General features: G+C 55.8%; 1 protein-coding gene across 1 annotated transcript in view; it reads right to left on the reverse strand.

The window, feature by feature from the left end:
• Positions 1 to 8,321, reverse strand: part of AGPAT2 (1-acylglycerol-3-phosphate O-acyltransferase 2) — a 23,032-nt gene extending 14,711 nt beyond the window's left edge. Inside the window, exon 1 of the mRNA XM_044268768.1 lies at positions 7,708 to 8,321. Within this exon, the coding sequence (XP_044124703.1) occupies positions 7,708 to 7,895 (188 nt within the window). The 5' untranslated portion in view covers positions 7,896 to 8,321. The remainder of the gene's footprint in view (positions 1 to 7,707) is intronic.
• Between the last annotated feature and the right edge of the window lie 7,953 nt (positions 8,322 to 16,274).

The raw sequence follows: 16,274 nt of genomic DNA on the forward strand, positions 1-16,274 counted from the left end.
CATGGTTAACCTCGAGGTGCCTGCAGCTGTGTGAACAGGACCAGGTCGGGCAGGTATTTCAGCTCATGAATGACTTGCAGCCAGGACAAGAAGCACAGTTTAGACTGAAAGGGTGGATAACCCTCATCATCCTGGTGCATTCTGCATCGCCTGTTCATTGATATAAAGGTGCAGGGAAGCCGTGCCGCCAGCAGAGATTGTGGGGTCACGTGACCAGCGCCACTGATTACAACGTGGGCGAGATGAGCGGAGATGATTAATAATCCGCTGCTTATCTCCAGCTATTCCTGGATCGGCAGCCTTGACTTCAGACCTTTGTACGACGACGTCGTCCTTTCCTATCGCCTTCCTCTCTTCACCTCCAGTGATCGATATTCAGGAGGCCCAGGATGAGGTAGAGCGGCACCGAGCGCTCAGGATGGGTGGAGTAGTAGTTATAGAAAGACATGAGAGGGTAACAACAAGGCGTGGAGCAAGGTATGAGCGCACCTGTGATAATCATACCGCCATCATACAGGGCTGGAATCTGCGTCCACAATGACCGCTGATCCGAGCAGATCTGGACTTCCGAACCCAGATTAACTCCTAAAGTGCCAGGCCACACACCGGAGAGACCCTAATACTACTATGGTGAAAGGCGGCGATCCGAATCTGCAGGAGTATAACGCAGTATCAGGCGCCATATGCCGGTATTATCTGTCAGATCCATGGCGAGACAATGGGGCACGTGATCGCAATCCATCAAAATACAAAGTCCGCCGTCTGATCAGGGGCTGCCAAACACAACTGGCACCGCTCATCGCCAAGACAAACAGCGCACACCGGGGTCCACTTGGACCTGCACCCATGGTGTGTAGCCTGGTGGACGCCTCTGAAGTCACCGCTGCGCCCTGTGCTCGGCATCACCAACGTCCACTCCCCTGCACCACGTTAACCCTTGCTAGCAGTCAACCACATGGAGTGAGTCAGTGATCTTGTGATGGGAGCAGAGGTTCCCCCAGGACAGTGTCCCCTCTAGTAGCGAGGCAGATCAGTGTGGGACAAGACAATCGCATGGCTAACAATTCCCTGATATCCAGAAGGTGCCCCATGTAAACAGCAAGGCTCCGTGGAGACATCAGTCTGTAAACCAGTGCCGGATTATCAGAATTTCTGGAAGACTGAATCCTCTGATCTCAGCTGCACCAGTAATAGAAATGAATGGAAAGTCCAAAAAACAAAGCTGCCATCAGACGTGACAGGCAACGCGCTTCAGCAGCTCCCCGATGTCCGTCCATGTCCGCCTGGTACAACTACTGCCCCACTGTCCACCCTGCTGGACCATCAGATTCAGGGAGTAAAGCGGCGGCACCAGCTGTGACAACGAAGCTGAATGACACCGAGCGGAGCCCAATAACAGGACTAACAACCCAAAAACATCCACCGACACCGAGCGGAACCCAATAACAGGACCAACGACCCAAAAACATCCACCGACACCGAGCGGAGCCCAATAACAGGACCAACGACCCAAAAACATCCACCGACACCGAGCGGAACCCAATAACAGGACCAACGACCCAAAAACATCCACCGACACCGAGCGGAGCCCAATAACAGGACCAACGACCCAAAAACATCCACCGACACCGAGCGGAACCCAATAACAGGACCAACGACCCAAAAACATCCACCGACACCGAGCGGAGCCCAATAACAGGACCAACGACCCAAAAACACCCACCGACACCGAGCGGAGCCCACATAACAGGACTAACGACCCAAAAACATCCACCGACACCGAGAGGAGCCCAATAACAGGACCAACGACCCAAAAACATCCACCGACACCGAGCGGAGCCCACATAACAGGACTAACGACCCAAAAACACCCACTGACACCGAGAGGAGTCCACATAACAGGACTAACGACCCAAAAACATCCACCGACACCGAGAGGAGCCCAATAACAGGACCAACGACCCAAAAACATCCACCGACACCGAGAGGAGCCCAATAACAGGACCAACGACCCAAAAACACCCACAGACACCGAGCGGAGCCCACATAACAGGACTAACGACCCAAAAACATCTGACACCTAGAGGAGCCCACATAACAGGACTAACGACCCAAAAACACCCACCGACACTGAGAGGAGCCCACATAACAGGACTAACGACTCAAAAACATCCACCAACACGAGCAGAGCCCACATAACAGGACTAACGACCCAAAAACACCCACCGACACTGAGAGGAGCCCACATAACAGGACTAACGACCCAAAAACATCTGACACCTAGAGGAGCCCACATAACAGGACTAACGACCCAAAAACATCCACCGACACCGAGCGGAGCCCACATAACAGGACTAACGACCCAAAAACACCCACCGACACTGAGAGGAGCCCACATAACAGGACTAACGACTCAAAAACATCCACCAACACGAGCAGAGCCCACATAACAGGACTAACGACCCCAAAACACCCACAGACACCGAGCGGAGCCCACATAACAGGACTAACGACCCAAAAACCCCCACCGACACTGAGAGGAGCCCACATAACAGGACTAACGACCCAAAAAAAACCACCGACACTGAGAGGAGCCCACATAACAGGACTAACGACCCAAAAACACCCACCGACACAGAGAGGAGCCCAATAACAGGACTAACGACCCAAAAACCCCCACCGACACTGAGAGGAGCCCACATAACAGGACTAACGACCCAAAAACCCCCACCGACACTGAGAGGAGCCCACATAACAGGACTAACGACCCAAAAAAAACCACCGACACTGAGAGGAGCCCACATAACAGGACTAACGACCCAAAAACCCCCACCGACACTGAGAGGAGCCCACATAACAGGACTAACGACCCAAAAACCCCCACCGACACTGAGAGGAGCCCACATAACAGGACTAACGACCCAAAAAAAACCACCGACACTGAGAGGAGCCCACATAACAGGACTAACGACCCAAAAACATCCACCAACACGAGCAGAGCCCACATAACAGGACTAACGACCCAAAAACATCCACCAACACGAGCAGAGCCCACATAACAGGACTAACGACCCCAAAACCCCCACAGACACCGAGCGGAGCCCACATAACAGGACTAACGACCCAAAAACCCCCACCGACACTGAGAGGAGCCCACATAACAGGACTAACGACCCAAAAACACCCACCGACAGCGAGAGGAGCCCACCAGCCAAATCAAACCATAACGCCCTATAGGCGTCCTTATAGTAGCCCCGCAGCCAAAAGAAGGACTAGCCAAGCAGTCCTGTTCATAATCCAGAGCACGCGGAGTGCATAGGTTTTTGTACCCATAGCTCTATGAGGAGAATCGGGGAAGGACGCTATTGTGACTAGAGAAATATGGACCGTCCCTGGTCAGGACTACTGCTGAACCACAATGGCCTCACTTATCACAGACAGACCTCCCAGAATGCGCTCTCGCCCCCTCGCTCCACCCACAGGCCTGTACCGCGCTCCATGACCCTCACAATGTCTCCACACTACAGACGATACTCACATCAGGGCCGACAATCGGCGAGCGCATGCACCTCTGAACACTTGTCACCGATCACCGCCCCGTGTGGACATGACCTGCAGCCAGACAGCAAACACCGGCAATCAGATAATTGGTTGTCAGCAGCATCCCTTCCCCCGGTATAAACAGGATGTGCTGGCGAAGTAAATAGACTGTGTGTGCCCGGCCTCGTCACACGCAGCACCAATGTTTGCTCTATGTGAATAAGCTCCAATGAATTTCTGCCAGTGTGAACAGACCCCTATACTCCAGTCACATCCAGAGCTGCGTTCACAAGAGCAATGACTTCCTGTCATCGGATCGCAGGCATCGCAGATCATTGTAGGACGGTCAGTGCTAATATTAATGGAGGGTTGGCCCATAAACACCATATATCGCCATCTACAGGACAGGTGATAAATGCACCATCATCGGGGCCCGACCGCTGGGCCCCCCCTCATCACCACAGCCTGGAGCATGTGCGACCTCTACTCAGCGCCGTACCCAGCAGTCCACTGTCAGTGAATGGAGCACCGGACCCAGCAGTCCACTGTCAGTGAATGGAGCTCCGGACCCAGCAGTCCACTGTCAGTGAATGGAGCGCCAGACCAAGCAGTGCACTGTCAGTGAATGGAGCGCCGGACCCAGCAGTGCACTGTCAGTGAATGGAGCGCCAGACCCAGCAGTCCACTGTCAGTGAATAGAGCGCCAGACCCAGCAGTCCACGGTCTGTGAATGGAGTGTCAGACTCAGCAGTCCACGGTCTGTGAATGGAGTGTCAGACTCAGCAGTCCACGGTCTGTGAATGGAGCACTGGACCCAGCAGTCCACGGTCTGTGAATGGAGCACTGGACCCAGCAGTCCACTTTCAGTGAATGGAGTGCCGGACCCAGCAGTCCACTGTCAGTGAATGGAGCACCGGACCCAGCAGTCCACGGTCTGTTAACGGAGTGTCAGACTCAGCAGTCCACGGTCTGTGAATGGAGCGCTGGACCCAGCAGTCCACTGTCAGTGAATGGAGCACTGGACCCAGCAGTCCACTTTCAGTGAATGGAGCGCTGGACCCAGCAGTCCACGGTCTGTGAATGGAGCACTGGACCCAGCAGTCCACTGTCAGTGAATGGAGCACTGGACCCAGCAGTCCACTGTCAGTGAATGGAGCACTGGACCCAGCAGTCCACTTTCAGTGAATGGAGCGCTGGACCCAGCAGTCCACGGTCTGTGAATGGAGTGTCAGACTCAGCAGTCCACTGTCAGTGAATGGAGCACTGGACCCAGCAGTCCACTGTCAGTGAATGGAGCACTGGACCCAGCAGTCCACTGTCAGTGAATGGAGCGCTGGACCCAGCAGTCCACGGTCTGTGAATGGAGCGCTGGACCCAGCAGTCAACTGTCAGTGAAGTGAGCGCTGGACCCAGCAGTCCACGGTCTGTGAATGGAGCGCCGGACCCAACAGTCCACGGTCTGTGAATGGAGTGTCAGACTCAGCAGTCCACGGTCTGTGAATGGAGCGCTGGACCCAGCAGTCCACGGTCTGTGAATGGAGCGCCGGACCCAGCAGTCCACGGTCTGTGAATGGAGCGCTGGACCCAGCAGTCCATGGTCTGTGAATGGAGCACTGGACCCAGCAGTCCACGGTCTGTGAATGGAGCACTGGACCCAGCAGTCCACTGTCAGTGAATGGAGCGCTGGACCCAGCAGTCCACGGTCTGTGAATGGAGTGTCAGACTCAGCAGTCCACGGTCTGTGAATGGAGCGCTGGACCCAGCAGTCCACGGTCTGTGAATGGAGCACTGGACCCAGGAGTCCACGGTCTGTGAATGGAGCACTGGACCCAGGAGTCCACGGTCTGTGAATGAAGGGTCAGACTCAGCAGTCCACGGTCTGTGAATGGAGCTCCGGACCCAGCAGTCCACGGTCTGTGAATGGAGCGCTGGACCCAGCAGTCCACTGTCTGTGAACGGAGCGCTGGACCCAGCAGTCCACTGTCAGTGAATGGAGCGATGCGCTCAGCAGTCCACTGTCAGTGAATGGAGCGCTGGATCCAGCAGTTCACTGTCAGTAAATGGAGCGCTGGATCCAGCAGTCCACTGTCAGTGAATGGAGCGCTTTTCACACAGGGGACTACCCTTCTCATAATCAGTTATCTGGTGGATCTGTCACTAACATTCACTGTGGTCCAACCTAAATGCTAATGGGTTTGTTGCAATGTGTCGGTATAGATAACAGCAATCAATCAAACCTGGAGCGCAGGAGAGAGCCTTGTGCTGCCATCAGTTCACAGAGGATTATTGACACCGATACACTGTAACATATCCTCAGCTGTGTGAGCAGCACAGCATTTCATCCATAGGATCCCCCTGTAGACTGGCAATCCTCAGCAATAATGACAATAGGGGGGCCCCGATGGTCGGGTGGGGCAGAGGAGTGACCACCGCTGCATTCGGATCGGATGGGGCTGCACTATCCCGCAGAAGTGAATGGAGAGGTGGTCGCAGCTCTGCACCAACACTGCATGCTACACTAATCCTCAGGCCTCTGGATAGGGGAGAAGCATTGATAGCAGACGTGCAGTCATTGACAGCAAGCAGATATTTGGAAAATGGTGATGAAATGAAGCACAAGGAATATTAGAAAGAAAGCGTCAGAAGTTCTCCGATGCATCATCATCCTTCTATGTCACCCCATAACTATAGCGGTCTGCAGCCCGGGGGTGAGGCCGCAGAGACCGCGCCGGACTGACGGATCAGTCAGTGACTATTTCCACCTCGTCTTCGCACGCAGATTATTACGAGATGCAGTCACATCCATCGTTTGGAGCTTCCTTCTCACAGACGAACTGTTAGGAGGAACCCCTCTGCCATCTGCGTTCCTCCCCGTAGAGGAGCTTGAGCCGTGTAACACGCGTGTAGGGAGCCACATCCATGCTGACAGGTCCCCCATAGAGGTCCGCTGCCCCGCACATAAACTCTGAGAACGCTGCAGTTCTCACAGTGGCCACTAGGGAACACAGCAGGCTGACATCTCCTCACTCTCCGGCTTTGCTGTGTAGACTGGGGCAGATTACAGATGGGATTTAAAGAGGACCTGTCCGCACCCAAGGTGTGTCTGGTTCAGTAAGTACTAGTCATCTCCATCAAATAACAATTCTAGAGCATCTCTTATTGTTCCTCTGTTATTCCTCCTGGAAATGTAACAGTAAATTGACAAATGGGTGTCATCATATCCTTGGTCAGTAAATGTCCTACACAACCTCATCCCGCACTGAGTGGACAGTGTCAGACTCGGCAGGGACACACCCCATGGACAAGGAAATGTTAACGCCCATTTGTCACTTCCTTAGGAAATTTCCAGGGAGAATAACAAAGGAACAGCAAGGGGCAGACTTCTAAGAGAATGACAGCTCTGCAGTAATCTGCAGATCCGTCACCAACATGTGCTGCACTATTTAACCCTTCTCGTGCAAAGGACAATTCTGGTCCGCAAACAACAGTCAGGACGTCGAGCTTCTAGAGACTGGCACATGGAGGGTGCCTCTATCATAGCTCATCTGGAGCATCTTTTTAGACGATTCTGTGTTATGATGTTCTTTTGTTATTCCCACAAGAAATGTATGACTAAATTGGCATCCGGGTGCGGTCACGCCCCTTGTGTACAGGGTCTCTGTACAGTCTGGCACCGGCCAAAAATCACTTTCTGAAAGCTGCTTCTTTCCAGCTCCGAGGCTCAAACCCCTAAAGTGAGGTCCTATTCCTGGTCACGTGACCGCTGCAGCCGATCAGTAGCCTCAGTGGTCACGGCCGGCGCTGGAGCGGGGGGCTTCATGTGGGGGGTCAGACGAGTCCTGCTGAACCTGACCTGTCAGAGGAGCGGGCGGCAGTGCACGTTGTTATGGGAGGGGACGGCGACTTCACTGGAAAATGCAAGGAACTTTGCCCGTCAGCTTTGTAACGGCCGGGAGCTCTCCGACACCGAGGCCGGGGTGCCTGACAACGTAAACAGAGAGCACTCACCTGCAGAGTCCCAATCATCATGAAATACCAGCGCGTTTAACCCATTACTCCCCTGACCACTGACGACGATATTACTACTGCCTCTACCTCCCACACAAATCACCCCCTGTAACTGAGTTCACACCCGTACAGCAGGTAATACCGCCACCCACGGCTCACCTCATGTTGTCCACCGTCCGGCCTCCATTCCTCAGCAGGCACACGGGCACCGCCAGCGCAGACAGGGTAAGGCATAAGACGCAGTAGGAAACGACTTTAAAGTGGAACTTGAAGGTGCTGCTCACTTGCATGAGGAGAAAGGGGCCGAGAAGGAGCATGGCGTACAGGAGAGCCCACCAGAGGTCCATCCTGGGACCTGACGAAATGGGATGGGAGCGGAGGAGTCAGAAGAGGCCGAATGGAGGGTGATGCAGTGAACCCTTGTCTTGTGGCGGAGGGGTGTGATTGGGGGCAGCTGGGAGCAGAGATGGAAATCAGCGGGCAGGTGTCGGGGTGTGCCCACTGGGAGGCACTACAGGCAACAGCAGCAGACTGGGGGGGCTGGTGGCAGCAGAAGTACAAAGTTTTAGGAGAGTAAGTAGAAGTGATCGGAGCAGGGCAGTCAGGGGGCTGGTGCAGCAGCAGTGCCAGGGGATTGACACCCCTCAGATGAAGGTCAGGGTGAGATCCTGGCACACAGGGGGCACCGCTCTCACCTCCAGTGACATAAAGCAAAAGTTGTGCTGCTGAGATCAGGAAGAAGCATGAGGAGGAGGAGGGAAGCAAGAGGGCCGAGACTGGGAGGAGCAGTCTCATGAGAGGGAGGCTGCAAACTGTCACACTGGGGAGTGTCATCTGGTGGGGACTGTCACGAGCAGGAGCAGTCTAAAAACAGAAGACAGCAATGAGGTCTTATGGTACATATGAGTGCAGGCCGAGTCTCAGGGGTGCAATAGAGAGCACGCGTCCAATGAGAGGCTGCATTATAGAGAGAGTGCAGTCTAATGAGAGGGTACAATATTGAGAGCATGTGGTCTACTGAGAGTGCAATATAGTGAGCATGCAGTCTAATAAGAGGGTGCAATATAGTGAGCATGTGGTCTAATGAGAGAGTGCAATATAGAGTGAGCATGCAATCTGAGAGAGTGCAGTCTCCGGGGTGAGAGCTTCTGGGAGCAGTCTAATGAGAGAACACGCAGTGTAAGGGAGAGGAGGTGACAGAGTGACTGCTGTAACCTTCATGTGACTTCAGGAGGACATGCCTGGCATCGGGCCACCTGAAGGACGCTGTATGTGGGGACGTCCCCCGGGTGACAGATTATAAACCGAGGGGGAGACCTCGGCTGGGATTATAAGGGTCTCACGTGATATTCCTGAACATAATCTGCTCGGCCGCCGCAGGAATGTCGATTATCTGGGGATTTTACTGCAAGTCACAGGGTGATAAAGTGAGCAGAAAGTGTGAGAGTCCTCCCGGAGCCGCACAGACGGCGGGCTCCGATCCGGCCCCTCACAGACGGCGGGCTCCGATCCGGCCCCTCACAGACGGCGGGCTCCGATCCGGCCCCTCACAGACGGCGGGCTCCGATCCGGCCCCTCACAGACGGCTGGCTCCGATCCGGCCCCTCACAGACGGCTGGCTCCGATCCGGCCCCTCACAGACGGCTGGCTCCGATCCGGCCCCTCACAGACGGCGGGCTCCGATCCGGCCCCTCACAGACGGCGGGCTCCGATCCGGCCCCTCACAGACGGCGGGCTCCAATCCGGCCCCTCACAGACGGCGGGCTCCGATCCGGCCCCTCACAGACGGCGGGCTCCGATCCGGCCCCTCACAGACGGCGGGCTCCGATCCGGCCCCTCACAGACGGCGGGCTCCGATCCGGCCCCTCACAGACGGCTGGCTCCGATCCGGCCCCTCACAGACGGCTGGCTCCGATCCGGCCCCTCACAGACGGCTGGCTCCGATCCGGCCCCTCACAGACGGCTGGCTCCGATCCGGCCCCTCACAGACGGCGGGCTCCGATCCGGCCCCTCACAGACGGCGGGCTCCGATCCGGCCCCTCACAGACGGCGGGCTCCGATCCGGCCCCTCACAGACGGCGGGCTCCGATCCGGCCCCTCACAGACGGCGGGCTCCAATCCGGCCCCTCACAGACGGCGGGCTCCGATCCGGCCCCTCACAGACGGCGGGCTCCGATCCGGCCCCTCACAGACGGCGGGCTCCGATCCGGCCCCTCACAGACGGCGGGCTCCGATCCGGCCCCTCACAGACGGCGGGCTCCGATCCGGCCCCTCACAGACGGCAGGCTCCGATCCGGCCCCTCACAGACGGCAGGCTCCGATCCGGCCCCTCACAGACGGCAGGCTCCGATCCGGCCCCTCACAGACAACAGCTTCCAATCCGGCCCCTCACTGTCCGCCATCACCGTATACAGCCCCTCACTGACCGCCATCACCGTATACAGCCCCTCACTCACCTCCATCACCGTATACAGCCCCTCACTGACCGCCATCACCGTACACAGCCCCTCACTGACCGCCATCACCGTATACAGCTCCTCACTGACCGCCATCACCGTAAACACAGCTCCTCACTGACCTCCATCACCGTATACAGCCCCTCACTGACCTCCATCACCGTATACAGCCCCTCACTGACTGCCATCACCGTATACAGCCCCTCACTCACCTCCATCACCGTATACAGCCCCTCACTGACCTCCATCACCGTATACAGCCCCTCACTGACCTCCATCACCGTATACAGCCCCTCACTGACCTCCATCACCGTATACAGTCCTTCACTGACCGTCATCACCATACACAGCCCCTCACTGACCGCCATCACCGTATACAGCCCCTCACTGACCGCCATCACCGTATACAGCCCCTCACTGACCGCCATCACCGTATACAGCCCCTCACTGACTGCCATCACCGTATACAGCCCCTCACTGACTGCCATCACCGTATACAGCCCCTCACTGACTGCCATCACCGTATACAGCCCCTCACTGATCTCCATCACCGTATACAGCCCCTCACTGACCGCCATCACCGTACACAGCCCCTCACTGACCTCCATCACCGTATACAGTCCCTCACTGACCGCCATCACCGTATACAGCCCCTCACTGATCTCCATCACCGTATACAGCCCCTCACTGACCTCCATCACCGTATACAGCCCCTCACTGACCGCCATCACCGTATACACAGCCCCTTACTGACCGCCATCACCGTATACAGCCCCTCACTGACCGCCATCACCGTACACAGCCCCTCACTGACCTCCATCACCGTATACAGTCCCTCACTGACCGCCATCACCGTATACAGCCCCTCACTGATCTCCATCACCGTATACAGCCCCTCACTGACCGCCATCACCATACACAGCCCCTCACTGACCTCCATCAACGTATACAGCCCCTCACTGACCGTCATCACCGTATACAGCCCCTCACTGATCTCCATCACCGTATACAGCCCCTCACTGACCTCCATCACCGTATACAGCCCCTCACTGACCTCCATCACCGTATACAGTCCTTCACTGACCGCCATCACCATACACAGCCCCTCACTGACCTCCATCAACGTATACAGCCCCTCACTGACCGCCATCACCGTATACAGCCCCTCACTGACCGCCATCACCGTACACAGCCCCTAACTGACCGCCACCACCGTATACACCCCCTCACTGTCCGCCATCACCGTATACAGCCCCTCACTGACCGTCATCACCGTATACAGCCCCTCACTGACCGCCATCATCTTATAATCTTATGACAATAATCAACCCCTCCAGTCCTCTGTGATGTACAATGACATCATGTGACTATGGCAGCCAATCGGCGGTCCCTGCGCAGTCATTTGGTCCCAGTGATGTCACTGATAGCCGCAACCTCATTGTGGGAAAACACATCTCAGCACCGGGCACAGACTGGTGGTGGGAACTGGAGCATTGATTACTGGCACAAAATACCTTTACAAGGGGCTGTCCTGGCTCCGCAACACATGGCTGCCTTCTTCCCAAAACAGCACCACAGCTGTCCACAGGCTGTGTGTGGTACTGCAGCTCAACCCTATGTACTTCAATGGAGCAGAGCTGCAGTACCAGACACAACCCATGGACTGGTGTGGAGCCATTTCTGGAGGAAACGTCTCTAATCCTGGACACCCCCGTTATGTGAGGCGATGGCGGACAACGTCCTGAACATAAGGACAGACTGAGAGGCAATGTCATGGAGGATCCCGACCTGGCAGAGCTGAGATACGGTGGGTGGCCCCATGACATCCTCATTTTTTAGGAAGGGGCTTATGCTTCATACTATTACTGGATATAAATAATCCAGCAGATGCTGAACGCTGCTCCAATCTCTCCTGTATGACGCTAAGCGCTGCCTCAAAAGCATCAATAACACCAAATAATCGCACATAATCCTACATCTGAAAATAGCTCCCAGAGATCCCGGATAATCCCAAAGTACCCGAACTGGGGGAGACAAACACTCGGCAGGACTCGGTCTCGTCTATGGTGAAGGCAGTGGAAGGCCGCCTGCACATGTCGCGGAATACGTGCAGTTTTTCCGTGCAGATTCCCATGCGGAAAAACCGCAGCGTATTACGGTACTAGCAAAGCGTATAAGATTACACTAATCTCATGGACACTTCATGGATTTTTTCGGTGCAGAAATTGACCGGCCATGTGGGTTTCCAAATCCGAAGCATGTCAGTTATTTTTACGGTTTTAGTGGCGGATTTCACCCTTTTTCAATGAAGATTGAGATCTGCGACAAAACAGCATCAAATCCGCACCAAAAACTTCAGTTATACCTTGCGGATTTTGGAGCAGATAAGCTGCAGATAAGCACATAAATCTAGTCGGATCTTGTGTGCGTTCACCCGCATCCGTGTGCAGGTGGCCTAAAGCATGGTGGAAAGGCAGAGAGAAGGGGGGGGGGTCACAGACTACCTCCAACTGATGGTTACCCTCTCCTGTGCTACAGCCGACCTCAGTGACTTCCCCGCCCGGGTGCAGCTGCTCTCGCCCAGGCGCTGGCCCATTCAGCGACACGTTCTTTGGTCTCTTAGAACAGAAGATAAGAGATAAGGTCATTGTAATAATCTGGGATGGGTGCAGAGATCAGGAGATCCTGGGAAGAACGTCATTAGAGCAGTAAAATCCACAGATAATACACAATTCACATCTGATATAGGAAATATGGAGAGAAAATCCGGAAAATTCCACTGACTATAAGGGTCCATTCACACGTCCGTAATTTGGGTCCGCATTCATTCCGCAATTTGCGGACCCATTCACTTTCAATGGGGCTGGAACGGATGCAAATCCACATTATCTGGATCCGCATCCACATTTTCGGGATCCGCATCCGTTTTTTCGGGATCTGCAATTTCGTTCCTGAAAAAAATAGAACATGTTCTATTCTTGTCCGCAATTGCGAACCAGAAAAGGCATTTTCTATTATAGTGTCTGTGATGTGCGGTCCGCAAATTGCGGATCGCACATTGCAGGTGTCTGTGTTTTGCGGATCCGCAAAACACTTACGGACATGTGAATGGACCCTAACAGGGTCCATAAGGTTTCCGCGATTCTGCATGTAGCAATATAATACACATACACTCCCAGTTTGGCCAAGTATGCATGTGCTTTCAATAGTGAAGGGAATAAACTGCTGCCAGGACACCACTGTCCTCTCCTCTCCAGGACACCACTGTCCCCTCCTCTCCAGGACACCACTGTCCTCTCCTCTCCAGGACACCACTGTCCCCTCCTCACACTTCTGTCCTCTCCTCTTCATGACATCTCTGTCCTCGTCTCTTCAGGACATCTCTGTCCTCGTCTCTACAGAACACTTCTGTCCTCGCCTCTACACGACACCTTTGTCCTCTTCTCTAGGACTTCTCTGTGCTCTCCAGACACCTCTGTCCTCTCCTCTCCAGACACCTCTGTCCTCTCCTCTCCAGACACCTCTGTCCTCTCCTCTCCAGACACCTCTGTCCTCTTCAGGACACCTCTGCCCTCTCCTCTCCAGACACCTCTGCCTGCTCCAGACACCTCTGTCCTCTCCTCTCCAGGACACCTCTGTCCTCTCCTCTCCAGGACACCTCTGTCCTCTCCTCTCCAGGACACCTCTGTCCTCTCCTCTCCAGGACACCTCTGTCCTCTCCTCTCCAGGACACCTCTGTCCTCTCCTCTCCAGGACACCTCTGTCCTCTCCTCTCCAGGACACCACTGTCCTCTCCTCTCCAGGACACCACTGTCCTCTCCTCTCCAGGACACCACTGTCCTCTCCTCTCCAGGACACCACTGTCCTCTCCTCTCCAGGACACCACTGTCCTCTCCTCTCCAGGACACCACTGTCCTCTCCTCTCCAGGACACCACTGTCCTCTCCTCTCCAGGACACCACTGTCCTCTCCTCTCCAGGACACCACTGTCCTCTCCTCTCCAGGACACCACTGTCCTCTCCTTTCCAGGACACCACTGTCCTCTCCTCTCCAGGACACCACTGTCCTCTCCTCTCCAGGACACCACTGTCCTCTCCTCTCCAGGACACCACTGTCCTCTCCAGGACTGCTCTCCAAGACACCACTGTCCTCTCCAGGACTGCTCTCCTCTCAAAACACCTCTGTCCTCTCCTCTCCAGGACACCTCTGCCTGCTCCAGACACCTCTGTCTGCTCCAGACACCTCTGTCCTCTCCTCTCCAGGACACCTCTGTCCTCTCCTCTCCAGGACACCTCTGTCCTCTCCTCTCCAGGACACCACTGTCCTCTCCTCTCCAGGACACCACTGTCCTCTCCTCTCCAGGACACCACTGTCCTCTCCTCTCCAGGACACCACTGTCCTCTCCTCTCCAGGACACCACTGTCCTCTCCTCTCCAGGACACCACTGTCCTCTCCTCTCCAGGACACCACTGTCCTCTCCTCTCCAGGACACCACTGTCCTCTCCTCTCCAGGACACCACTGTCCTCTCCTCTCCAGGACACCACTGTCCTCTCCTCTCCAGGACACCACTGTCCTCTCCTCTCCAGGACACCACTGTCCTCTCCAGGACTGCTCTCCAAGACACCACTGTCCTCTCCAGGACTGCTCTCCTCTCAAAACACCTCTGTCCTCTCCTCTCCAGGACACCTCTGTCCTCTCCAGGACCCCTCTGTCCTCTCCTCTCCAGGACCCCTCTGTCCTCTCCTCTCCAGGACCCCTCTGTCCTCTCCTCTCCAGGACCCCTCTGTCCTCTCCTCTCCAGGACTCCTCTGTCCTCTCCTCTCCAGGACACCTCTGTCCTCTCCAGGACACCACTGTCCTCTCCTCTCCAGGACACCACTGTCCTCTCCAGGACTGCTCTCCAAGACACCACTGTCCTCTCCAGGACTGCTCTCCTCTCAAAACACCTCTGTCCTCTCCTCTCCAGGACACCTCTGCCTGCTCCAGACACCTCTGTCTGCTCCAGACACCTCTGTCCTCTCCTCTCCAGGACACCTCTGTCCTCTCCTCTCCAGGACACCTCTGTCCTCTCCTCTCCAGGACACCACTGTCCTCTCCTCTCCAGGACACCACTGTCCTCCTCTCCAGGACACCACTGTCCTCTCCTCTCCAGGACACCACTGTCCTCTCCTCTCCAGGACACCACTGTCCTCTCCTCTCCAGGACACCACTGTCCTCTCCTCTCCAGGACACCACTGTCCTCTCCTCTCCAGGACACCACTGTCCTCTCCTCTCCAGGACACCACTGTCCTCTCCTCTCCAGGACACCACTGTCCTCTCCTCTCCAGGACACCACTGTCCTCTCCTCTCCAGGACACCACTGTCCTCTCCAGGACTGCTCTCCAAGACACCACTGTCCTCTCCAGGACTGCTCTCCTCTCAAAACACCTCTGTCCTCTCCTCTCCAGGACACCTCTGTCCTCTCCAGGACCCCTCTGTCCTCTCCTCTCCAGGACCCCTCTGTCCTCTCCTCTCCAGGACCCCTCTGTCCTCTCCTCTCCAGGACCCCTCTGTCCTCTCCTCTCCAGGACTCCTCTGTCCTCTCCTCTCCAGGACACCTCTGTCCTCTTCAGGACACCTCTGCCCTCTCCTCTCCAGACACCTCTGCCTGCTCCAGACACCTCTGTCCTCTCCTCTCCAGGACACCTCTGTCCTCTCCTCTCCAGGACACCTCTGTCCTCTCCTCTCCAGGACACCTCTGTCCTCTCCTCTCCAGGACACCTCTGTCCTCTCCTCTCCAGGACACCTCTGTCCTCTCCTCTCCAGGACACCTCTGTCCTCTCCTCTCCAGGACACCACTGTCCTCTCCTCTCCAGGACACCACTGTCCTCTCCTCTCCAGGACACCACTGTCCTCTCCTCTCCAGGACACCACTGTCCTCTCCTCTCCAGGACACCACTGTCCTCTCCTCTCCAGGACACCACTGTCCTCTCCTCTCCAGGACACCACTGTCCTCTCCTCTCCAGGACACCACTGTCCTCTCCTCTCCAGGACACCACTGTCCTCTCCTCTCCAGGACACCACTGTCCTCTCCTCTCCAGGACACCACTGTCCTCTCCTCTCCAGGACACCACTGTCCTCTCCTCTCCAGGACACCACTGTCCTCTCCAGGACTGCTCTCCAAGACACCACTGTCCTCTCCAGGACTGCTCTCCTCTCAAAACACCTCTGTCCTCTCCTCTCCAGGACACCTCTGTCCTCTCCAGGACCCCTCTGTCCTCTCCTCTCCAG

The sequence above is a fragment of the Bufo gargarizans genome, chromosome 9, assembly GCF_014858855.1.
Source record: "Bufo gargarizans isolate SCDJY-AF-19 chromosome 9, ASM1485885v1, whole genome shotgun sequence".
Taxonomy (NCBI): domain Eukaryota; kingdom Metazoa; phylum Chordata; class Amphibia; order Anura; family Bufonidae; genus Bufo; species Bufo gargarizans.